Consider the following 25,560-nt stretch of genomic DNA (forward strand, 5'->3'; position numbering starts at 1 on the left):
AGATAAGGAAACTTAGCATATCTAAAAGCACATGGGTATCGGATATCTTTCGTATTAATTACTTAAAAACGGCAGTTCCATTTGAAAACCCTGTACACAGAATTATCATTGCATTATTCTAGAGGCAAACAAATGCATTAATAACAAACGGAGAATCGTACAAAAATTATAAGATGTCATGATCATATTAGATGTCAAACTTATGCAAAAGTCTTGACAAAATTAAATAGAATAGTAAATACTAATTTTCATTTTACAGCTTTTTAAATACACATAAATCTATTTCAAAGCATTTTGATAAATTCTTTTATCTAGATTTAAATACTTGTTTTAGGGTTGCACAATTTTTTTCGGAAGAAGGCAGTGAATTTAATATTTATATCAAATTATTTTTTTTATTGGCCCTTAGTAAAGTAAGGAAAATATGAATTTTGCTAAAAAAGAAAAAAAAAAGACAAATATAATATTTTTTAATCGGAAGAACAATTTAAATTTCGCATACTTTGTCTTTGATGAAGATAAATTGTTAAATTTTTAGCTTTATCCATAGGAAAAAGCAGATATACATTTTTTTAATTAGTAATAAAGCCTTTAATTATTAATTAATTTTTGTTGGAAGGCAGAGGATTGACCATTTAAGGGCAACAGGTTGTGCCTCTCTACTTTGAGATAAGGGGTAAAAATATACACAAGCATTTATTTAAAAACATTTACAGATGAAAATTGAGAAACAAAGCATGCAGTAAACTTTTTCAATTGTGTTTGAATTTATGCTAGCACTCTGTTCTTAACTTCTCATTTAATCAAAAATATGTCAAATTTTATATGAAAAAGCATTCTCATAGTGATAAATTTGAGAAAAGTGCATTAGTGACTCTTAAACAATTGTTTAAAAATTAATCTGAAGCACCTTAATTTTACGTGTTTACAATATAAAACTTCCAGCTACAGTACAGTGGACTTAATCTGTACAGCTGAGATTTGTTTTTCACTTATTATCTTTGTTATATTATTATTGAAAAATAACTGACATTCACTCACTTAAAAAGTCAGTAAATGAAAATATTAAATCTTTATATTTAACAATAGTTTTTAACAGCTTCGTGCAACATTTAACTAACATACAAAATTTTATTTAAACAAATGAAAACCGAAATCACTATGCTTGACACAAACAGTGATGTTCAAAAATACTTAGTTTTAAAAAATTAAACTTCTTTTTAGAAAGCTGAATTAAAATTTTCATTAAGTTTCTTTCAAGGTAAAGATTAATAGATTAAATGTAGCAAATTTTAAAACAGGAAAGAATTTAAATAAAAATTTACAAAATATAAAATTTTCAGTTTTTAAAAGTTTGTTATTTTTTCCTCCAAGCATTAATTACTTGTATAAATATTAATACACTTTTAAAACTATTTTTTTCTCATAGATATGGGGTAAGATAAGCATATTTTGACATCTAAACATAATCTCTATATTATGTATATATTATATATATATATTTATAACTGCAACTTTCTATACAAAAAGTATCTATCCCTTAGAAGTTTATTAACAAGATTTTCAAACGTTCAATTTCTGATATTACATTTAGCTACAGGTACACTAGTTTGCAACAACAATAAATATCACACATTCTGAAATTACATCAACTTTCGTGCTATTACACAAAAATTTTTCATTAAAAAAAGGCTTAAATTAAAATGTTTTGAAGTATGTCTAATGTAACCTTTAGTCATTAACTAGAGCTTTTTTTTTTTTTAGGTGAAATGACACGTGATTATTTACTATCAAAATATTTTTCTAAATGCACTAAAAAGTTGAAAAGATAGCAGAAATAATTTGCAATTAAAAATTCATTTCATGAAGCACAATGCCTAGATATTTTATAACATATTTTCATAATGACAGTATTCAATATGCTTCTGTATATTAAAGAGAGAGGCTTAAGTACTACAAGCAGCAATCCTTTAGCCAAAAATAATGATTTAAGAAAAAGAAAAAAGAATTAGTGTTTATGCTTGCATCTTTTGGGCTTATCAGGGCTCACCCTGTTGCAGTATCATATATAAAGACAACTGAAGCTTGCATTCATCTACCTAAATCTTACAATTTAAGTAAATTAAATGATCATTTGAAAATTTCCTGCTAAAAAGAAATAGCTCCAAATTTGATACTTTTCTTAAAAGAATCTAGACATAGGTATTTAAAAGAAAACTGAATAGAAAGGCAGTTTTTGTCTCAACTCTCAAGTGTTCATGTACGTAGAAAGTCAAATTGTGAGCTATTCTCTTTACATAGTAAAACCAGTTATTCCATGTTATGAGATACCAAACCAGTTTAGAAGAGAAACATTTACTTAAATTTGACCATTTACATACATTCACATAATCACCAAAGAGACAAAGGAACAGTATACTATACATTTAATATTTTGGAGTTAAATTCAATTCTATGAGGAAAATGGAAATTTCAGGCAATATGTCTCAGAAAATTATGAGTCATCTTGGTGAGATTTATTTTTTAGTGATTGCAAATGAGTAATATTTAGTTTATTTTAAATTTAAATATTTCATGTTAAGAAATTAAACAATTGGTGTATTTATGTAACCGTCATACACATTTTTAATGTTCAAAAAAAAAAAATTAGAATTCCTGAAAATATGATTTAATAGATAAAATTTCTTTCATTGGGATAACATTAGCATTAAAAAAAAACTGCTATATGATATGTGTTTCTCTTAAAGACAATAACAAACACTTAAAACTAAATTTATAGGAAATCAAAGCGTCGATTATTATTATTTTTAACTATTAGATTATAATTACAAACACACAAATAAGGAGCAATCTCTTCTTTTGCAGCAAATTCTTCATTCAGTGTATGATCATCTCTAACTTGCAAGCAAAATATTATTTTTAGATTTTTCCCCCCATTAATTAATTGATTAACTTTGTTGTATCATAACACAAAATAGGATGAAAATTTAGCCTCATCCTAATGTATAAATCAACAACCATTTGTGTTAATTCAAAATTAATTATTTTGTTGGGTCATTTCTCATATTTGGAATGAATATGAAGTACAACAGTGATATCAGAAACACTCAAATATTATTTAATGAGCACTCATGGACAACATCTAAGAGGGAGAAAATCCTCATTTTTCAAACCACAGAGCCCTGAAATAGCATCAAAAGTAGAAGACACACGGATAGAGACAGATAGGAGAGAGCAAGAGAGAGGCTACTGGAAGTGCTTGGTGTAGTCGGCAGTGGCTGGGGTGGCATCCCACTGAGTGCAACTCTTAGATTCGAGGAGGGATGGAAGGTGCATTTCCACTTGGGCTACGACTGCACACGCAAGATGAAAAAGGAAGAAAGAGAGAAGTGAGAAAAATAGAAAGATCAAAGTTAGAGGGTGAAAAAGTTATTAGTGCATTAAATACATTCACATACATAAATACAGAGAAACTTAGATAACTCAAAACAGTATGGGATAGTATCAATACACTTAAGTACTTCTTCTCCATTAATTTAGCATTTATACACAATTTTTTTTTCTTTATTGCAATTTGTACCTATTAACAAAATTAGTTGTTTGTTATTTTCTAAATAATACTAGTATTTTTATAATCACATTTGGTGAAGTGAGATTGGTACTTATTACTAAGGCCATAGAAAATCACCAAACTATGCTGATTTGCAACTATGATCACCAAACTATCACCAAAAGTGCTATTATTGATGCAACTATGCAAACTATGATCACCAAACTATCACCAAAAGTGCTATTATTGATGCCAAAAATATTTAACTAAACGTAATATTAAATATTACTGATATTCCCTTCATAGGTGCTGTGGAAATGAGAATCTTAATACAAAGGTAGCTACTATGCCATGCAATTGAAAAAGCAATGTAAGCGACAAAAAATTCAAAATTGAGATTTTTATATATTTGGCATCTACATGTCGGGAAAAAAAATTTCTAAAAATAAATTTTGTTTCATCAGTTTTTTGAAATTCTATTTTAGCCTTCATAGCATTAGCAATAGAAGGAGAAAAGTTGTCAAGCCACTTTTTTGGAATAAATCGTGAAGCACTTGAGTTTTTACAATTGCATGGCAATACTATGGTATTAGTTTCTTTTACTGCCCTTCGAAATGGGTAATTATCTTAATATCATCATGCATAATTTTTTTTTATGTTTTGTTATTTGTTATATAATCCATTGTGGCTTCATACTATTAGATTTATCATAATATGAGTTAGAAATTTTGCTCACCAAATGAAAGATAAACTATAACATTTAGTATCCTTTAACCTATGATATGCTGGATATACTAAAATTTTCTCAAGGCTTAATAGATAAAATCAATTTTATTTTATTAGCTCTTGTTGAGGTTCCATTATTTAAGCTTTGAATTCCATATACCTTGGCTCCCCTTAGCACCTGATCCCACATAATTTTTAAAACACCAATTCAATGACATTATCATGATATAATGATTTTACTTGTTATAACATAACACAAAAATAATCCATAAAATAAATAATCCTTATAAATGCGTGATTAGATAAATTTTTGATTTAGGAGAGCTGAAAGTAAGCAGTTTTTTCTTAATAAATCCTTTAGGATGTAGCGTGAGAACTAGTTCTCAAAGAGTGTTTTAAATTAATCGGTTGGGTCGTCTATGCCTTTGAACGAATACAAATTTGGTACAGATAAGTTACATACACACATACATATAAACATTGCACTTTATTTATACAGATTTAATTTTGAAGCACAGTTCAAAATATGTTAAAAGTTAGAAATTTTTACAGCAAAAAAACATATTTATTAAGAGAAATATTATTTTCAAAATATTTAGGCGAATATGAAATTAAATACAAAAAATAAATAAATATAAATATATTATTTAATTCATTGATTCTAACAATGTAGTACTAACCTTTAATTCAAATTTTTTAAAAGAAGTCTATTTTTTATCTCGTGATACTTACATACAGGAAATTCATTGAAACGTTTAAAAACACTTCATATTTGATTATTTTCAGATAATGGCTCATGCATACAGTAACAAGCACTTTTTAAGGTAAATAAATTTTTTCCTAGAAACTGTTCTGAACCAGAGTTATAAAAGGGATTGTAACACCAAGAGAAAAATAAAAGAATTTTAGGATTAATTTTACTAGAAAATTATAAAATGTTTTGCTCAATCACTGGCATTTCTATCATTAAAGTTTGCATAACTTTATAGCAACAGCATTTGTGAAAGTATAATAAAAAGAAAATATATACATAATAATTACAATAAAAGTTTATTGGTTAAATCAATAAATTAAATATCATTTCCAATGGGTAGTTGCGTCTCTGTGGCATATAATCTTGATGAAGGGAACAATTGTGATAATATTAAAAAAGAAAACTTTAGAAAAATACCAAATAAGGTAATAATTTTTTTTTTTTTTAAATTTACTTTATTTTAAACTTTGGAATATTATAATTAATTCAAGGATTCAATTCATTCTTCATTAGTTAGGACAAGCAATTTTATATTAGCAATTTTTTCTTTAGCAATTTTATGATTCTATGATTAAATAATTTAATCAGAAGACTTTTTTTCACTTAAACAAGTTCATTTCGTGTTACTCACATTACTTAGAAATACAAATGTACAGTGATCGTCTTTATCAGAAAGAAAGGAATGTTGCAGTGAAATCAATTCATATCGTTAAAATTTTTCAAAAAATATTTTTGATTGAACAGTAAAGCAAAATATGAAGTTAATAAATGGAATTAACTGAAAAATGTAGCTATTTACTAAGATATGTATGCATTAGATATTTGCAAAATAAATTTTCAAATATCAAGCATGCAACAAATAATAATGCGTATGGTTTTACATTTGCTAAATAGAGATTTGAAATTAGAATACATACGATGGTAGGATAGGTGGAGGCAAACTTCCGCCTCCAGGTCGAGGAGGTGCTGAAGGGGGATTCATCCGATTGGCCCCTGCCGGAGGTCCTGGTGGTTGACGATTACTGAGTGGAGGAGGTGGAGGTGCTCGCCCACCTGTGGGATTTCTCCGACTACCACCGGGAGAAGGCGAAGAAGGTCTAATCGAAGAAAAAAACAGGCATGAGATTGCAAAAAAGAAAAAGCAAGTGAAGTGTAAAAATTTAAAGCATATGTTTTAAAACAATTAATTCCTCTTTTATGAAACACTGTTAAGAAAGAAAACCTCAACAAATGTTTTGAAGTTTTATGCTCAAAACACTACTGGCATGAGGTACCCCAAACCAGTTGTTCTTTTTTTTTTTTTTAATTACTGCAGGTTCAGGAGTCTTTTTATAATTTTAAGATTTTGCAGGGAAATTTATACGTTTTATGCAAGCTTTTCTTCTTATTCTATACTTTAGCAGGGAAGATTCTATGCTTTATAAAGAGTGATCGTATATCCCAATTTGATTCATTAGTTTTACACTTATCAATATAACGACAGCATTCCACCTGTCGCTGACAATCCTCTCATCCACCATGCGATATTTTGGAGTCAAAATCACATGCTTGGTAATATACATGATTTAACGAAGCTTTAGATTTTTTGAAAAATGGCTATGTTTCAGAATAAGCTCCTTTATATTGTTGATCATGTTTTCAATTTGGCGAATTTTCCTTTTCAGCTAAACTTATCAAACGTATCACAACAAACTAATAAAAATGAAGAAACAACTTCGCCTCGCTAATGCTACTGTCGATTGATGGCCGCAATTAGTAATCAATGAAAATTTATATAGCTTTCTGTGAGCTTCATTACAATGGGAAACTTCTATAAAAACAGCTGATTGGTACGTGATTCAACCAGCCAATCATAATAAGAATGTCGTTGCAGCATTTGGATTGACATGTGTAATCATTTTTCTGAAGTTTTTTTTTAAATCAAAATTTCAACACTTTCCAGAGAAAATATGTGTTTGGTCAAAGTAATCAATTTTGTCGATTTTTATGGAGAAACTCCGGAGCAGTTAGCATGTATGCCCTTGTCACAACGTCCTTATTGGTGCAACTCTCTACTGAAGTTTAAACACAATAGTTTTAACTTTACCACCTTTTAACTTTACCTTAATAGTTTTAACTTTACCTTTTTTTGGTATGGTGCCATTTGTTAGTATAACTTTGTTTTATATCAATTTTTTTTACATAGTTGAAAAAGAATATTCCTCTTTTCATGTATGTTCTTGAAATTTCGCTCACAAGAATATATTTATTAAGCTCAGGGTTTTGTAGATTTGTTAACACTGTTTTTTTTCTTCTTCAAATCATTTAGAAATTAAAATAAAGTTTATTATTACTACTTTATAAGAGAAATCTATTGGAATTTAATTTTTACATCTCACAACATGGTATTCCAATCAAACTCACATTTGTTTCTTATATCCCTTCTTTATTATCTTGTTCAAGCTTGTTCCACTTTTCTTTACTGTTTAATCCACTTTGCACGTGTTTGACCTATTATTTTTCTGTAGCAATTTGGTCCTTAAACATTGAAGAAGGTTCTTGCGATCAGAATCGAAGCTACAGTAAGTCATTTTCAGGTACCTGTGTTTGTGCTTTATTCATATTGTTTTGTTATATTTTATTCATCTAGTTCAGCAGTTTTTGCCATAAAGAAAGAGAGCAAAAGCAATTTTAAATAAATTAATCAGAACACACTCAAATAACAGCTTAGAATACTTACATTAATTAATCATTTATAATTAACAAATAGAAAGAATAATCTATTTTACCTAGGAGAATCTGGGGTGGACACCTTCAGCCAATCATCTTTGACTGGGGGTGGCATCGGAGAATATGAAGTGTGCATAGAAACATCTCCTATAATATTTAAGGCTTCTTTACAGGCATGGTACATTCTTAACAGTTCTTCTCTCTTGTGAGCTTCTTCAGCTGACTCTTCCATTAATGAACTCTAAAATGATTCAATATAACATAAGTTTTTAACTAATATACACATGGACAAATTACAGTAATTAATATTTTTACAAGCAATAATCATCAAACGAATGATCAAATGAAGAGCTGGTACTGACTAAATTAAAAGCCAAATTATCTAGTGATTGATATCATATTGATTTCAAATATTTATTTTAGGACATAGAAACAAACATGAAATATTGTTGCAAAATAATCAATAACTTAAAAAACTCTCATTTGAACAATATTTACGTAATAATGACTATTTAAGTGCTAATTTATATTAAATAAATTTATTACCTGATCACCGGCAGAATATAGACTAGCAAGCAACTCCGAATAAATAAAATCTTTTGCCTATAATGTAAGAACACAATAAGTAATAGAAAAATCTTTTAACAATTAAAAAAGTTATTATCAAATGATGATAGATATAAAGAGATTGAGACTTTCATAAAGTCATACTAAATTAAATATATATATATATATTATAAGCATATTGAAAGCTAATTACAATTTTTATAATTTTTTTTCCACATATATCTGAAAAAATATTTTTTTAAAGATATTTTTAGTACTATATACTAGCGAATTTTCAAAATTATGAAATCTTCTCTTATATTCTTGCTTTTAAAAAAACATTAGAACATAGGATTTTTTCCCCAAAATAAATTTGAATTTATTCAAAGAATACCGAATTTCAATTAAATAAATTAAAATAGACAAAAGGAAATCAGACTAATTTATTATTATGGGTGAAAGTGGTAAATTAGAGTTAAGACAGAAATTTTTTTTGAAGATTTTTTCTTTTTTTTAATTTGCAGTTACTCAATATGGTTATTAGAAACATTTTTGAAGAATAATCACATTTGTTTTAGTTCATATAGGGTATTATCTACATATAGCTAAAGAATCTTTGTTATATATAGATAGCTTAAGCTTCAGAACAATTGCAAATTGTAAACTATTTTCACTAATAAATGCAGAGACGTTTGCATTTTGATCCGCAATTCTGTCAGCCAACAACAATGTAGCTATCAGTGCAGCCGTCACAGGCAACACTTGGGTTAATTCTTTGCTAGCCAAGTGATTTATGTGATCTTTGTCTTGGCTGTGTTTTGTGAGCACTTTTATCCCATTGTTTGTATGTTTGTGCTTCCCGAAACTTTCGACACTATTCGGCAAAAAGGATGGTCTTTAGAATCTTTATCCTATAACCACTTTTATCTCCATTTATTTCTTACAAATTTATCATCAAAATCATTTCCAACTGTAACACAGAGATCGGAATTCATTGTGAAAAATTTGTTAGAATAAGCAACTGTTTTAACTAAATTCGTTACTCATAAAAAAAAATAATAAAAAATACACAATCAAGTTGCCAGATTTCAATTGCAAAAGGTTTCCAGCAATTGCGGCTGAACTAGATCTGTTCACAAGTGCGACTAAGCAAACCACAATAGCCGACGGGTATGAGAATCCTAAATAGTTGAATTAAAATTCACGTATGCGCCGAAACCCCATCGATTTTCTTTCCACAAGAACCAGTTTATTGAAATTGGGGTAAGTTTCTTCCAACGTATGGATAAAATTGCAAGTGTAATTGAAATTAGGCTTTCTGTGTTTTCGGAAATGGTATGCATTAGCAGACGATACTGGTAGAAAAAAATATTCGTCCTAATTATCGCCTTTCATTTTATTCGAAGACGGAAATCCGTCCCAGGACAGATAAACACTTTCCCATGTTTGATAAATTGTCTTTCTACAATTCAATTACTGAACAACTAAACTCCGTAAAACTTAAGGAAAAACAGTAAGAGTTTGTATTCGTCAATTTATTTGAAAAAAGGTAGAAAAAAATAGAAGGTAGGAAAGTGAAAAAATATTTTATCCAAAAGATATGGCAAAAATATCTGAAAATTGCTACTTACAGCATTAATCGTCAAATGCATAAGAATTTTTGGTACGAGATCACGGAATGTTTTGGTAATGATTTTCATGTAAGAATCTACAAGGTTGCGAATAGTTTCAACTTGTCTTTCCAACTGGGGATCCATGGAAGTGGTCCCTTCAGAAGCACCTTCATCTCCGTTAGTGACTTCGGAAGTGGTTCTTTCAGGGTATACCCCAGCTCGAAGTAAAGAAGCCTTCCAACTATCCACCTCTTCTAAACTTTCACATGATAACTCCAACTGCTTATAATCCTTGTAGACATTTCTGCTTAAAAATGAATTATCAGTTAATGATGATCAAAAAGATTTTTCTGGATAATATTACAAAACACAAGTTCAAACCTATTTTCTGGATTAAATAAGGCAAAAGTATGACGTTTTGACATGAATCCGGATTCAATATCTTTCACTTGTAAGCCATCAAGCTGCAGCATATATTTCTTTTCTTTTTCCTAAAAATTGCATAATTATAGTTATTAATTATGTAATTGTAAATATACATGCTTATCAAAACATGCTTATGTACAAACAGTTATTTCACACAATTGGATAACACAATTTCAATAGTGGTTTCAGGCTAAAAATAATTTTTAGTAACAAAGGGGTGGTGATTGTGACACAAAGTAGAAAACCTTGAAAATTTTAAGTGCAAAAACTAGATATCAAAATATCAGCTTATATACCATACATGTTACAAGTTCGACATAATTCCTTAAACAAAGATTAATTATCAAATTACCTACAATTGAAGAATATAACACTTTTAAAGTAGATAATTTTTAAAAAAAATTTAGCTCTTACAAAAATAACAACATTGGATTTCAAACTGACTTGAACAAAAATTCCGATATTAGGTTCTACAATAGTGTGAATCTAAATAGCCATATTGGTTTATAAAAAATGCAAAAAAAAAAGTTTGAATATATGATTTTTAGATCCTTTGAATACGAATTGTAACGCGTATTTTGCAAATCACGTATAAATACAAAAATCAATGTTTTATAGCACGAACGAACATGTGAATATGAATTCTAATACTAGAACTTAAAAGCTTGTGAATATGAATTGCGACAATGAATTTTAAACTTAGGTGCATACAAATCACAAAATTGAACCTTAAAAATGCACAAATACAAACTAAGATACTTATTTTAAATCCATAAATACAATTCGTGGTATTGGACTTTCGTATTGCGTGAATATGAATAGCGATGTAAGTTTTTTGAATCAGGAAAATACGAAAATCAATGTTTTATATTAAAATTGCTTACACTTAAATTGCGATATTAGCAGATTTCAGCGAAGTTCCAAATAATAAAAATAGCAAAAATCTGTCAAACTACAAAGGAATCAAATTGATGGATTTCCTCCAAATGGCAGAAGAATCACATGTATGTAAATGTCTCATTAATGGGATTTAGCGAAAGGTTTAAAATTCAAATATTAGATTACAGAATTCCGTGAAAATTTTGCTTTATTATAAGTTTTCAATTCACGAAAGTTCGTGAATTAGTGGTCTTGAGATACCTGCAAAATGCATGGAAAAAAATCACAAACTCTGTTCCTAGTTTTTAGACATGAAAAGATGGTACGAAAATACCCAGAATTCTGGGATAGACCCAAAATACCGTCACCCCTGGTAACATTAAAAATTTTAATTTAAAAAGGATTGTGATTTTTAATTAATTATGTGTTATTTAAATCTTATTATTAGGCATGATAGTCTTTGATCAGTTATAAAAATATGATCTACAATAAGTCTAAGTAGCCTGCCAATAAAATAGTTAACAGAGAGACATAACAGAGCAGACCTCTATATTATTTAATTAATGGGTATATATATANTATGTATATATATATATATATATATATATATGTATATATATATAATATAAAAGATGTTTAATCTTTGGGCCTTCAATCACATAGAAATAATGCATACTAGTTTTGCAAGAATATACAAATAACAGTTTATCAAATAAAATATAATGCTACAAATGAGTTTTATCCTTCTTATTTTTGAAGGACTGGTTAAAAAAATTTCAGTAAAGATTTTTTTTAAGAGTTGGGTTGATAGTAAACTTTTATCATAATTGTTGTTGTTGTTCATTTACGTCGCACTAGAGCTACACAATGGGCTATTGGCGACGGTCTGGGAAACATCCCTGAGGATGATCCGAAGACATGCCATCACAATTTTGATCCTCTGCAGAGGGGATGGCAACCCCGCTTCGGTTTCGGTGATCTGCTGGGAATCGTGTCTTATCGATCAGTCCACTGCAGGACAACTTTTATCATAAAATAATGTTTTATTTTGTGCTTAAAAAATAGAATAAAAATGATAAATTTAGAATTACCTCCTCATCTTTAAACCATGACAATGTTTCTGAAGTAAGCACGAACCAATAGTCTCGAGAACCACCTTTCATTATTCCTAAGTTGTGAATACACATCCACCCTTTGCGTATAACCTAAAAAATTCAAATAATTTTGCACGAAATAAATATATATTTCATAAAAACCTAAAACATAATCTGCAATGCATGGGCAAAACATTTAAAATTAGATTAAATGAAGGTTAAATTAAGATGTTTGATGGATTTTTAGAAGTTCTAATACTCTAGTATAGTATTAACTCTTTATTTTTACAATTAAATTTATATTTTTAAAAACATAACAGCCTAAAAAAACTTAAAAAAAAAATAACTTACTTGATTACCAAGTTTTCTTTTGCCAGTATTAGCTTCGGCAGTTTGTTGAGCACTGGAAAAGTTACTTGATTGATTATTGTTAAGAATAGTTCAAAATGTAACATTATGCAAAAGAAGTTGAATAAGTATTGCAAGTTATTATTTCTTTTTAAGATAATTTACATTTAAATCAAGGTGTATAGTAAAATATACAGAGAGTACAATGGAATAAAAAATTTAATATTTGATAACTAGCTCCAAAATTATTAACTGTTAACTTGTACCAAAAGATACCACTCAGGCTGTTCTACAAGCCGCAGGACTGAAACTACAGAATTGAAATTTAGTATGAAAGTACAATATTTATTTATAAACTTGATGCACAGTTTGTTTCTTTTTCAAAACTCCAATTTGCTTAAATGTTGTTACAATTTCAAGTTTTTTTTTTTTTTTTTTTTGCGAATTTTTTCTCACACTTTTTGAGTTACATTACACTTTGTACCAGTGGCGAATATATGTTAAAAAAAAAAATTTTTTTTTTTTTGGGGGGGGGCAACATTTAATTTTATTTAAAAAAACTAAGTGTTGGAACTAAACAATCTCGTTAGAATTTTTTTTTTATGCTTTAAGTTTATCTTATAAACTATGAGTAAACAAAATTGAACGTAACAATTGATTTTATTTGGACTGACGACTGTACATACATATATATATATATTAATATATAAGAAGTTTGTCTTTTTAAGTAAAATTTACAAAACAAAGTTCAGATTTCTTGGTACACTTGCAAATTTATCAAGAACTTCTTCATCGCTTATTTTAACGTCTCTATGGATGGAAAGTAATGCAAGTCCATTAAGTCTATTTTCCGAAGTGGTGTTTCTTAAGTAAGACTTCAGTCTTCTTAAACTTGAGAAGCTTCCTTTCCACAGTCGCAACAGAAACAGGCAGAACTGCTAGTAATTTTAAAACAATATAAATGTTAGGGAAGAAAGTCTTGTCACATTTTTCTAAACAACTAATTGCTGTTTTGGGAAGATCTTCAGATTTATCCCCACTCCACTTTTCCCTCCATAACATAAATTCACTTTTCACGATCTCTTTATGCGATAAATCGTCTTTGTAGAAATTGAAAGCAGCTTCCAGAGAACAGAAATCTGTTTTATACAAAATTCTGGAAGTATGTGTTGTAAGGATGCAACTGTTTCCTTGTGAGATAGAAAGCGTTCCTTCAGGGAATTACAAAAATCGTCAAGGTAAGGTACATAAACAATTCGTCGATAGCTCTCTTCCTTTGTGCTGTAAGGGACGTTGTTGCGGGCTGTTTGAAGACGACAAATTCTTGGATTCTCTTCTTTAATGTCTAGTTTTTCAGCGAATTCCCTTACTTCAGCATACAAGGTTTTAAAGTTGTCTTCAGCATTTGCCCTTTGCTTTGATAGCAGATCTAAGACGCTTGTAACATTTGCCATGGCTTGAGAAAGATCTATGTTTTTTTTTTAAGCGTCTCGGATAAGTTATGTGTAGTTGACAGCATGCGGCTCAAAAGAAAAAGATTGACAAGAAATTGAAATTGACTAATAGAACTACCTAGAGCATGTGCCTTAGGAGCTGAGTCACTTGATTCTTCTTCTATTTTCAAAAGAGAGAGAAAGATTGGTTCTAAAATATCTTTAAACAAAAACACAGAGTCGTGCCTATCCACCCATCATGTTTCTCAGAGTGAAATAAGTTTATTTTTTTTCTGTTCAAGACAGCAGTCAGATATCGTCGATTTCAGTTCTTTTGGCTGACTTGTGGAAAAATCCGCAGACTTCTTTGATAACTCCCATGCAATTTCTTATAGTAGGGATGTTACTTTGCATCTGACAAACACAAATTTAGACTGATGAACAATGTGTATACAAGGCCAGTGGAAGTTTTTCTCTGATAAAAGCTTGTACCCCTCTGAATTGCCCTCTCATCGTGGAAGCACCGTCGTATCCTTGACCTCTCATTTTCTTTAAGTCAAATCCTAAACTTGACAAGGTCTCCAACACTGTGTTAGCTAAGCAAGCACCAGTAACGTCATTAACGGGGACAAAAGTTGAAAAATCTTCTCTAATTTCGTATGATTGGTCTTCAACATACCGTACGTACACAAAGAGAAAACTGCTCTACTTGGCTAATGTCAGTGGTTTCATCTGCTAAAATGGAATAAAAAATAGACTTCCTGACATTTGTCACAATTTGAGATTGGATTAAATGACCAAACGTGTCAATGAGTTCGTTTTGAATAAAAGAACTGGTGTACATACTCTTCCCATCACTGTTCATTAATTGATCTTTAAGGTCTTTATCTCCAATGTAAGCAAGGTATCTCAGCAATGATCGAAAATTTCCGCCATTTTTTTCGGGTTCTTCTAGGCCTATTCGTCCACCATCACGATGACCTCTCACTGCTATTTGTTGCCTTCCGCAAAATCTTATAGTTTGTATGATAGGAATCAATCTTTTTCAGTTTTTTTCAATATCCAATTTTCTTTGAGCATTGACTTGATTGATAACACTGTCGGCTTTTTTTGATACAATGGATTTTGTGTCTTCGGCAATCAAAACTGATGTTTTATGAGTGCAATTTTCATGTTTACAAAATATTTCCTTAGCTTTTTTTAAATTATTAAATGCCCGTGTTACTAATGCCCCTGTTACTTGATGATCTCCTTTTCCTACACTATTGGAAGGTGAAAATATTATGCAATATTTACAAAAAGATCCAGATTTTTCTTCAGAATAAGCTAACCACTCAAATTCTTCTAACCATTTCATTTGAAAAGTTCTAGTATGGGTTGAAGTAGAACAACTGGAATTAGAAGGAAATTTGTATGTAGGTAGAGGTTCCCAAACATTTTCTGAAGCGAAATTTTTTCTTCATTTGTTAAAGAACGAACAGAATCGTTTTGACAATAGTTTCGAATATCATAGATATTTCTTTTTACCTGGTTGAAATCCTCTGTAATTGGGGCTGGATGTGGATCAACTGTACCAATACCTTCGACACCAGAAGAAACATTCTTAGGACCACAGCCAACTTCAGTACTGTCGCTAATAGACTTATTTACAATCTGTTTTTTTGCAAAAAAATTTATAATAGAAGCTTGTCTCTTCATTATGAATGCAATTGACTTAATAACAAATTTAAGATTCCACAACAGCAAAATGCAGATGATCGCTATCCAAGAATCTCACTAGCCCAATAAACAGAGCACACTACATGCATATTATTTGTTTCCCGCTTATATAGATTAAGTTAGAGTGCACGAATTCGAGAAGCTTTGATTTCTGGAACAGTCTAAAATCTTCGAAAAGGAAGCTATTCGAAATCTCGATTGGTTTGAAATGTTGAAAGTCTTGTCAATGAGTAAAATTATTTCATTTATTTCTTCTTTGTCTTATAGTCTTCCAATCTGTAATTCTTAGGTGAATTTTCTTTCCAGGACGATTAGAGCTCTTAAATCTAAGTAATGGTCTATTTTGTTATGATTAACATGTTAACAAAATATTGATGAATGAGAAGGAATTATGGGGGTTGGTGAGGAGAGCAAACGGGGGAGGATAGTCCTAGTAAAATTATAAATAATTATTGTCTTTATACAATTTAATTAATAAAAGTAAAAAAGCTGTTTTTGCTCTATAACATAAATTGGCTCCAAGAAATTTTGACGTTTTGCAGACTCTGCATCTTTTTTCACCCAATTTATCTACCATTCACATTTTATTTATTCTTCCTATAGATAAATACAAGTTCCAAAACTAAAGGTACCTTAGTCATCTTTGTTTCCCCTCCCCACTGTCAGATTTTGTGTTCAACACATTTCGGTGTTTGAACATTAAATATTTGCTAAGTGTGAATGTAACTGAATGAAATTTAAATATCTTTTTTTTTTGTTTTTTGCAATACACAATTTGCAATGTTATTTGATCAGCTTACCGATTTAATGTTGTTTAAACTAAAAATAAAAGTTAATGTTTATTCAATGATAATAGAATACTTTTTAAATCAAGCACAAAAAAAAATTTAAAAAAAATTTATGAAATGAGTTAAACTGGAATAATTAAAACTTAAATTTGTATGACATTAAATACAAATAAGAGATTAACACCAGAATTAATATTGGGTACTACATGTGAGGAGTTACACAAAATCTGAGCAAATAGCCAATAATGGCAATAAATTGATATAACACAATTCTCCATAAACCACATCAACTTTATGGGTAAAACTAATCAAAATAGCTGTTAAGAAATTTTTGTAACAAGGCATTAATTATTAACCTTTCACATAATTTCCTAAGAAGTTATAATGGCAAAATCTAGTCAAACCAAAGCTGATAATTTTTTTGTTATAAGTTCTAATGCTTAAATAAATTGTAAATATATAAGCATATTTGTGTTTTTTTTTACACAATTCTGGAATAAACTAGCATATGTGTTAAAAATAATAAAAATCAAAATACACTGAAACAGTAATAATTTCAGAATAATTAATAGTAATAAAACTAAATGTAAGGTCACACTTAAACTTCAGAAATTCAAACAAATAAAAAAATTAACTTAAAGTTATTTGTGTTACATTTAACATAACAAAAAATATTCTTTCACTTTAGTCCATCAAGGTTGTGTGCATTCTTCTGTTTTGTAAGATTTTTTTAAATTTACTATACCACTTTTTTTACAGGGAAAACTTCTGTAAATTCTTTTCTTCATATAAAAATTTTGGAATTTCTTTTTTATTAAACCAAAAATTTTGAAACGTTATTTTCTATGTCTTTAAATCAGACACCAATTATTCTAAATTTGAAAAAAGAACTATTTCTGCTTTAAATTCTAAAAAAATATACAACTTTCCACCACTTTTAAAGCATGTAAATTTTTTGTTTCATCCACAAATAAAAGCCTATATAGCATAGTTGACTGCATTTAAAAATTATTATAGTTTAATTTCTGATGTAGATTTTAATTAAAATGGAGAGGATTTATATTGTAATATAGGATAATTATTTGGATAAGCATAATAAATTACTCTAAAAATATTGTATAACAAACTGTTAGAGAGATTTCGCATCTTATTTTAGAACCCTTTAAAATATTTACTTGGTAAAGCCAATAAAATCTTCATGATTGGTGTTCATATAAGCCAATTCCACCTCAACTAATAAGATAAGCTGCTCTTTTGTCTTCTGCTCTCGCTCTCTGATGAAACATGTAATGATTCTCTCTGTTTCTTCTCTCAAGCGTGGATACCTATTCATCTAAGAAAAAGTTACAAATAAATAAGTTAAATAAATTTTTTAAGAGAAATTTTGAATAATAAAACAAAAAAGTAGTAGCAATAATAGGAAAAGCAGTTTAACAGGAAATATTTTATACTATTGTAAATTAAAAAAAGAAAAGACATTCAATAGCCTGTGTGTTTTTAATTATAAAATATATATTTTTAAAAATTGTTTTTTCAGATGTTCACTCTTTATAATGATGTGAAATAATAATTTCAAAATCCTACTCATGTAATCAACTTTGCAAGAAAAATATTACTTTTCCAAAGCAAGAATTAGGTGTTTATGAAACAAAGAAAAAAACATAGTTTTTAAATTTACATTAAGTGCTTCTTCTAACTTAATTAGAATCACTTAATTTTTGTTACAAATTAACATGATTTTAAAATTTTATTATTAACTAAATGAGTTGAGAAACTTTTATTTATTTTTTTAAGAAAAAAAAAGTTATTTGTGTAAATAATAATTAGTACTGATAGCTTATCAGTATCTTATCTAACTGATATCATCATCATTATCTTATCATACTTTATTATCATCTTATCTTACATGTTTTAACAAAATGAGCAGCAATGTTGATTAGCTAGCTAATCAAATTTTATTAAATTATAAGGGAATACCTTTTCTGTGCACTTTCTCACAACATTTCCCAATTCAGTAACGACAAGATCAACACATTTCAAAGCTGGTTCCTTTAGTTTTGCAATTTGCTTTTTTACAATGGCTTCAAAAGCCATGTCAGGGGTAAAAAGGCCAACTCTAAAAAATATCGAAGAATAAGTAAGGAGAGAAAGAATCAAGATAAAGATAACAAAATGCCAATAACATCCAAGTACCCATAATTTGAAAAATAGTTCTAACAGTGAAAATGTTTTGAGAACGAAATACTATTTTAACAGTTAGTAAAACATTTCAGACTCAACTTTTTATTATAAAACAAGCAAGCAATAATTATTTAAAATTTATTTATGTGTGAAAACAGAAATTTCTGACTTTTTTAAAAAAAAATCTTTTAACAATTGAACCACTTGTGATAAATAAGTAAAGAACTTTCATGGTGAGAAGAATATTAAAAAACCATTTTGGTACAAAGGAAACTGGCTAAATAATATCCCAAACTCTCGTTTGGCATATGTGAGTACACTAACAAATAATTAACACACATTTAATGCATCTAACCCCTCCCATTAAAAATTTGGATTATTTTTAAAAATTTGGGGATATTTTTGTTTACAGCATAATAATATACAGTTAGAGAAATAAAATTTTTTTGTTTATGCATGCAAATTACTTAGTGTAAAGGGACGGAAATATCACAAAATGATCATAAAAATATAAGCAATGTGTAACAAAAAACAGAGCAATTGGGAAAGCCATTCAAAAGATATTCAGGAAAGCTTAATCAGTCTGTAATAATGGGTTTCTACACTGAAATTTCTTATTTTTAATAATAACTATTTTGTATTTCTTGATTTGTTAAACCACTTTGCATGTGTTTATCTCTTAACAGATAGATACTAACCAAGTCTGATTATTTTCAGTATTAGTGAAATATGACTAAGATAGCTAAAATTGGAACTTTTTGTTTCGTATAATAAACTGCATACACACACACACACACACACACAATAACGATATGANTATATATATATATATAGTATTGAGATTTATTAAAAAATAATACCTTATGCCATGAATGTTTCTAATGGCAAAAGCAATCTCTCTTCTTAATTCTTTTTCATCAAACTCCATCTGAAATAGATTAAAAACTTAGGATTTTAAACTGAAAATTCTTCTGGAATATTCAAAGAGCATTTTTCAGAAATAATAAAAGTAAAAAAAATAATAATGTCAAGGCATTTCTTCATACAACTTTTAAATTATAATCCCAATCTAGTTAAAATCATATTCTTGCACAAGATCTCCATTCATAATTCTTACTACATGATGAATATGCATTTATTAAGTATTAACAAGAAACCGTGGTTAGTAAAAAAAGAAAAAAGGCACTGTTGAAAACGTACATGCATTGATATCGATAATGAATTAACTATCTAAAAAATGGAGTGCAAAATGGACATGAATAATATATAACAATCTGAATTCAGACAATAGTGTTTGTCAATTTCTAAAATAAGGGACATTTTACTTTTTTATTACTAATTCATGAACTGATAATTGTCTGTTAGCGTAGCACAAACAAATAAACGAAAAATAGAAATACTTTAAAAGCATCCACTATACATAAATGTGTCTATGGATATTTAACACACCATTAAACATGTATAGAGTTGTTACATGTGATCATAAAGTATTTATACAAGTAATATTCAAAAAATGCTTTTTAAAACATTAATAATTTGGGCAAGATGATAATACAGCTAAAAAAAAAAAAAACCCATACCTTCACTAATTCAAAAGGAAATCTTTCATGAAATAATCGATTAATTCTAGCACCACCAGACAGCTCACTAGTGTTGATAGATGCACTACCAGAACCCTCAATATTTCGTTCAAAATCTGTCTGCAGTTGTTGAATCATTCTAATAAAATAAACAAGACTCAACTAAATAAGACAAATACATAAAAAAAAAGTCAAAACCAGGCTCACTTTTTTTAGGTAACTTATAACCTTAAATTGAAAATAATAAAAAAAAAATCATTGAAATGTGGTCTGTTAAATCTAGTTACTAAATTTTAAACTTTAAGGTATAAGTAGTTATATAAATTTTTTAAAACTCTCATAACTGCTTTGGCAAAATTGAGATTACATAAAAATTATTCTGAGCAATACCTTTTTTTATAGCTCAAACTTACTTTATGCACTTATCTGCACTTGGAGTAATTCAAAATAATAAAAATTGTAGTAATTTCACTCCTTTTTATTCTGAGGAGAGAAATTCAAAATAGAAGTGTTAACTTCAAAACAAACATAATACAATAACTAATACATTTATAATGCAAAATAAACATTCAAAAACTATTATTCATTTAGTTCTCAAAATTTTACAGCATGTTCAAAATTCATGCCACAATTGACACCTTCATTGATAACATGGAAGGGGGTTTTTTTCATAAAAAAAATCTAGAAAAGGTCATCTGAATGTTCATTATCAACTAATGCTCACTTTTTATATTTCTTCTATGTTGAGTTGCAAAATCTCTTTCACAAACACCTGCAGTTATTAGTAGGAATGTAATGAATATTCAGCCACTATTCAGTATTCGATCCATCGGGTTCTTTTACCACATATTCGGTTGGCGGAATATTCAGCAAAGTATAATTATTTGGAAAAGTATTTCTGGACATTTGGGGGGGGGGGTTAATTTATATTTCAGAACTAAAAAAAATGATTCCGTTCCTCTTTTTTTTTTATCAGCATTTTAATAATGACAGCATTTTTTAAAGAGCATTTTTAATGAACGTTATTCTTTTACGGTCATTTTTGTCTATTAATACGGCAAAGTGAAAAAGTTAAATTGAGATCTTTAATGTTAACTTTTTCATTTGAAAATTAAGAAAGATTTTTGTTTAAGCCTCCATACAGTTTTTTTTTTTTTTTTGAAAAAAAACTTCCGTTTTTATTAACACGCGGTAATTAAGACGGATTCTATTAGACTTTAAACTTCATTTTTCTTCAAAATACGGTAATTGGAAAACTGAGACATTAGCTTTAATTTTTTTTTCGACAGTCATAAATAGTGTTTTGGGCATGATCAATCTTGTTATTACGGCGTTCGAAATTTGAGTTATCACTATTTAATACATTGGATTCGTGATGATTCCATTATAATTTCAAGTTGTTTGATGATCATTTTGAAAGTTGTCATTTTTTGGCTGTTTTCACATGGTTTTTCAAATTTGATATTTTTAATATGATGTTGTTACAATGAGCGATTTGACATGTTCGATTCATCACGATACTATCGCAGTTTCACAGCGTCTAAAGATGGCTTTTAGGGAAGTTATTTATCATTTTTTTCTGCCCTTTTACATGGTTTATAAAATACTGATATGTTTAATTGGATGTTAGAAATTCAAATTTGAGTTATCACTATTTAATGCCTTTGATTTGTGATGATTCTATCAATCCGGAAAAAAACTATCATAAGATAGTTTTTTCGGCTGTTATTTATCATATTTTCAGCCTTTTACACATGGTTTTTCAAACCCCAATATATTTAATAAGTTATTACAACACGCAAATTTCAAATTTCAGTTACAATTTTTAAGACGTTTGATCCACCCCCCTTCTATCTATTTCCACGTGTTTGCATCAATATTATTCAAGAATGGGACAATATTGTTTTTATTCACTTATATTTAAATAAGTTAACATGTCAAAAAATCCATAAAGGTTAAGTTAGTCACTATGGAATGACTTGTTTCTATTACGGTATTGTATCACACATACTGCAACCATCAGTTAGGGCCAATATTCGAAATTTCTACATTACAATTTCTTACAAAAAGCAGTTATGTTTTTAACTTTATACATAATAGTTACTACTTTAAAAAAAAATTTATCAATAACAATGTGATAGATTGAAGATGAAATATGATCTTATGAAATAAATCAAGATATTTGAAAAATCACTCACTGTAACATAGCTTTTGTTTTTCGGGAAGGATCATCTGGATGAAAATGTTTATACTCCTCAACGTCTTTCTCCATGGACAACATTTGCCGCTGCATCTTATCTCGCAAAGCAGGTAGGGTATCTCTTATGTGATTAGTCAATTGCTGATTCAAAACCTGTTGAAGATGTGGTGTCCCCATACGATCTGCCATATGCCTTTAACAATTCAATTATACTTTAAAAATTCGGCAAAAGATTATTTATAACATGCTGAATGATTTTTTCCCCTTTAACTATCTAAGATTTTTGTACATTACGATTTATGTTTGCACACATCCTATAAATAATAACTTAATACTAATCTTTTTAACAAAATAAAATTAGCTTTAATTAAAGCTAGAAAATTACTCTGAAGGTTTAAAAATCAGACTATAGAGAAAAAGGCTTCACAAAAAAACTTACATTTAATGTTCACATTTTCTGCCTTAATTTTTATTTCAAATTAAAAATTCATTAATTTAGTAAAAAAATTTTTTTTAAATAAACTGAAATTATCAATCGCATATTTGTAGTTAATTAACAATATAGTCAAAATATAATTTTCCGTTGTTTTACAATCAATAAATCTTGTTTTGGGGAACTTATAACACGTTCTGTACTAGTACCATAATGCAAGATATATTAATATCACTGAATCATAACAGATATTTCAGTTTAAATAAATCTTAAAATATCTATATATATATTTCTCTTACACGGCACCAAAAAAAACCCTCATTACAACTCGCCGAATGGCAACATTAGAAAATCGACCAATGATTGCTGCTACAAATGTCACATGAGGTGGCTCAACATATAGCGCTTTTAAAAACGGAAACAATAACCAGAGTGAGCATTATCAGGTTGTTCAATTCAGATTCATGCCCTAAAAACAAAAGTTGGCCTGTCAAGAGTTAAGTCATTTGACAGCCTTTCAGTAATTGCTCCAAGATGCCAAATCTATGATTGTGTTTTCAAAGAAATTCTAAATGCTAAGTGTTAATTTCTTAGAGCTTTGCAGAAAAAACTGTTTTTTGGAAAAAATTTAATTGAAACTTCTATTGGCAGTAGGCAAGGGGAACTGCCAAAATCAAAACTCCCCGATTAGAAATGCAGCATGGCGACCTCCACGTGGTATTTCTCGGGTAATGCTAACAGCCATGCATTTTAATTTATTGTATGTAAGACATCCTTATTTAATTCTAAAATGTTATGTACTTTATCACAAATGTTAATTAATATAGAAATTGATTTCAATAATGCTGATCACCAAAAAATATTTCATTTGGCGATAAAACAAATTTTTGTGTTCTTGACTTTTTGAGGGTTATTATCTCACAAGGAAAAGTTAGGGTTTAAAGTTTATATTTTTAAATAATAAAAAAATTTCTAAAACTTTCAGAATTTCTAGCACTAACTAATTTATTATACACATTTAGTTGAATTTAGGTGAGTAACTGCAATGTTTGATAATTTATTTTGCTAATATGTTTCTCATTTAGCTAATGTTTTGATTTTTTCACCATGTACAATCTAAATAGCTAATATACTGTTTTAAAAGCCAATAAGAACATTGATAGAATTCTTCTACATAAGTACAATACTATGTCTTTGATGATAATATACTATGTCTTTGTGCTAGAACATTTTGTTCATTGGCGAGCGAGCGCAGCGAGCCATGGTTCACGGCGTGAACCACATAGGATTGCGTAGCAATTCTCGGGGGTTGGCGAGCGTCAGCGAGCAGGGGGCGGAGCCTCCTAGTAACTTTATATTGTAAAAATCCTAAAAAGATTAAATATTTATACTATATCAGAATGATTGATATTTCATTTAAAATAGATCTAAATATTCCTTCCAATTGTCAAAAAAATTTTCATCACATAGATGGTTACAAATAAAGGGTACACACAAGTCAAATAAAGGGTGTCAGTCAAATCAGCAGGACTATCGCTATTGTAGGATTCAAAAAAGAGTATCTTTAATTGCTACAAATATGAAAAATAGTCTCCAAAATAGTTCCTCATTTTTAACACATTTCTACAATGTTTATCATTCAATAATATAAAATTATTCAAATAATGTTTTCTTAGACCTTAAAACAAATATATACAAATATATCCTCTATCAACGGAACATTACAAAGGTCAAGTCAGAGATACAGGGATACTATAATAGAATAGTAAACCTCATTTACAATTATAGAGAAAAACTATCTTCGGGTGAATACATATAAATGCATGAGCGCATTTCTAGAAAAGTGACTTAAATAAGTTTTTAAATAAATATTAGTATAAATTAACTAAAAAATAGCTAGGAATTAATAAAATAATGATCTTGTTAAACTAGATTGCAGCAGAGATCAGATTTAACATGTTTTCTAAATTAAAAAGACAGTTATATGAATAAATAATTGATCAAAATTGCATAAAACGAAATTACAAAAACAATACAGTAAAATCAAAAAGCTATTTAATATAATATGCTTAATAAAATTTTACATGTGATTATTAAAATAATGAATTTTATTAAATACATTATCATTAAATAAATTATTTATTCCTAAAAACAATTAAGACTTTGTTACATAATTAAAAATAATATGCTCAGAACACAAGCATAAACTATGCATAATATTTACATGTATGGAAAATTATCCTAGGTAAATAAAACTAAGCTCTATTATGCCAAATCAAATTCTAAAAATTTTACATTTATACACTATTGCTAAAAACAGCTACTAAGGTAAGGTTTCCTTGCAATGGTCCATACCTGCAACTTTATTTAGTGGCATTAAGCAATCCTTTTGTCAAAAAAATGAAGTGAAAAAAAAATCTACTTGTTTGTGATGCCAAATTTGAACATTGCAGAAATAAATATATTTTCATCCGTACTTTGGCTGGGGGGAACAGTATTTGTGTTTAGCAAAGAATTTTATCAGTTTCTGAGTAGCTAGCAATTTTAAATATATAATATAGCAATTTTGAAGATTAAAACA

General features: G+C 28.6%; 1 protein-coding gene across 8 annotated transcripts in view; it reads right to left on the bottom strand.

The window, feature by feature from the left end:
* LOC107441775 (dynamin) overlaps positions 1-25,560 on the bottom strand; it is a 35,793-nt gene that overhangs the window by 697 nt on the left and 9,536 nt on the right. The window contains exons 7-19 of one of the 8 annotated variants that reach the window (XM_071179754.1): positions 22,545-22,739; positions 20,347-20,485; positions 19,627-19,694; positions 18,563-18,701; positions 17,761-17,918; positions 12,649-12,700; positions 12,295-12,408; positions 10,280-10,389; positions 9,917-10,202; positions 8,286-8,342; positions 7,799-7,980; positions 5,948-6,127; positions 1,750-3,353 (exon numbers count right to left, since the gene is read on the bottom strand). In XM_071179754.1, the coding sequence (XP_071035855.1) occupies positions 3,308-3,353; positions 5,948-6,127; positions 7,799-7,980; positions 8,286-8,342; positions 9,917-10,202; positions 10,280-10,389; positions 12,295-12,408; positions 12,649-12,700; positions 17,761-17,918; positions 18,563-18,701; positions 19,627-19,694; positions 20,347-20,485; positions 22,545-22,739 (1,726 nt within the window). In that variant the 3' untranslated portion in view covers positions 1,750-3,307. Of the gene's footprint in view, positions 1-1,749; positions 3,354-5,947; positions 6,128-7,798; positions 7,981-8,285; positions 8,343-9,916; positions 10,206-10,279; positions 10,390-12,294; positions 12,409-12,648; positions 12,713-17,760; positions 17,919-18,562; positions 18,702-19,626; positions 19,695-20,346; positions 20,486-22,544; positions 22,740-25,560 lie in introns of those variants that run through there. The other 7 variants (XM_071179753.1, XM_071179752.1, XM_071179751.1 and 4 more) reach the window with 7 other exon arrangements.

Source organism: Parasteatoda tepidariorum, chromosome 4 (genome assembly GCF_043381705.1).
Source record: "Parasteatoda tepidariorum isolate YZ-2023 chromosome 4, CAS_Ptep_4.0, whole genome shotgun sequence".
Lineage (NCBI taxonomy): Eukaryota > Metazoa > Arthropoda > Arachnida > Araneae > Theridiidae > Parasteatoda > Parasteatoda tepidariorum.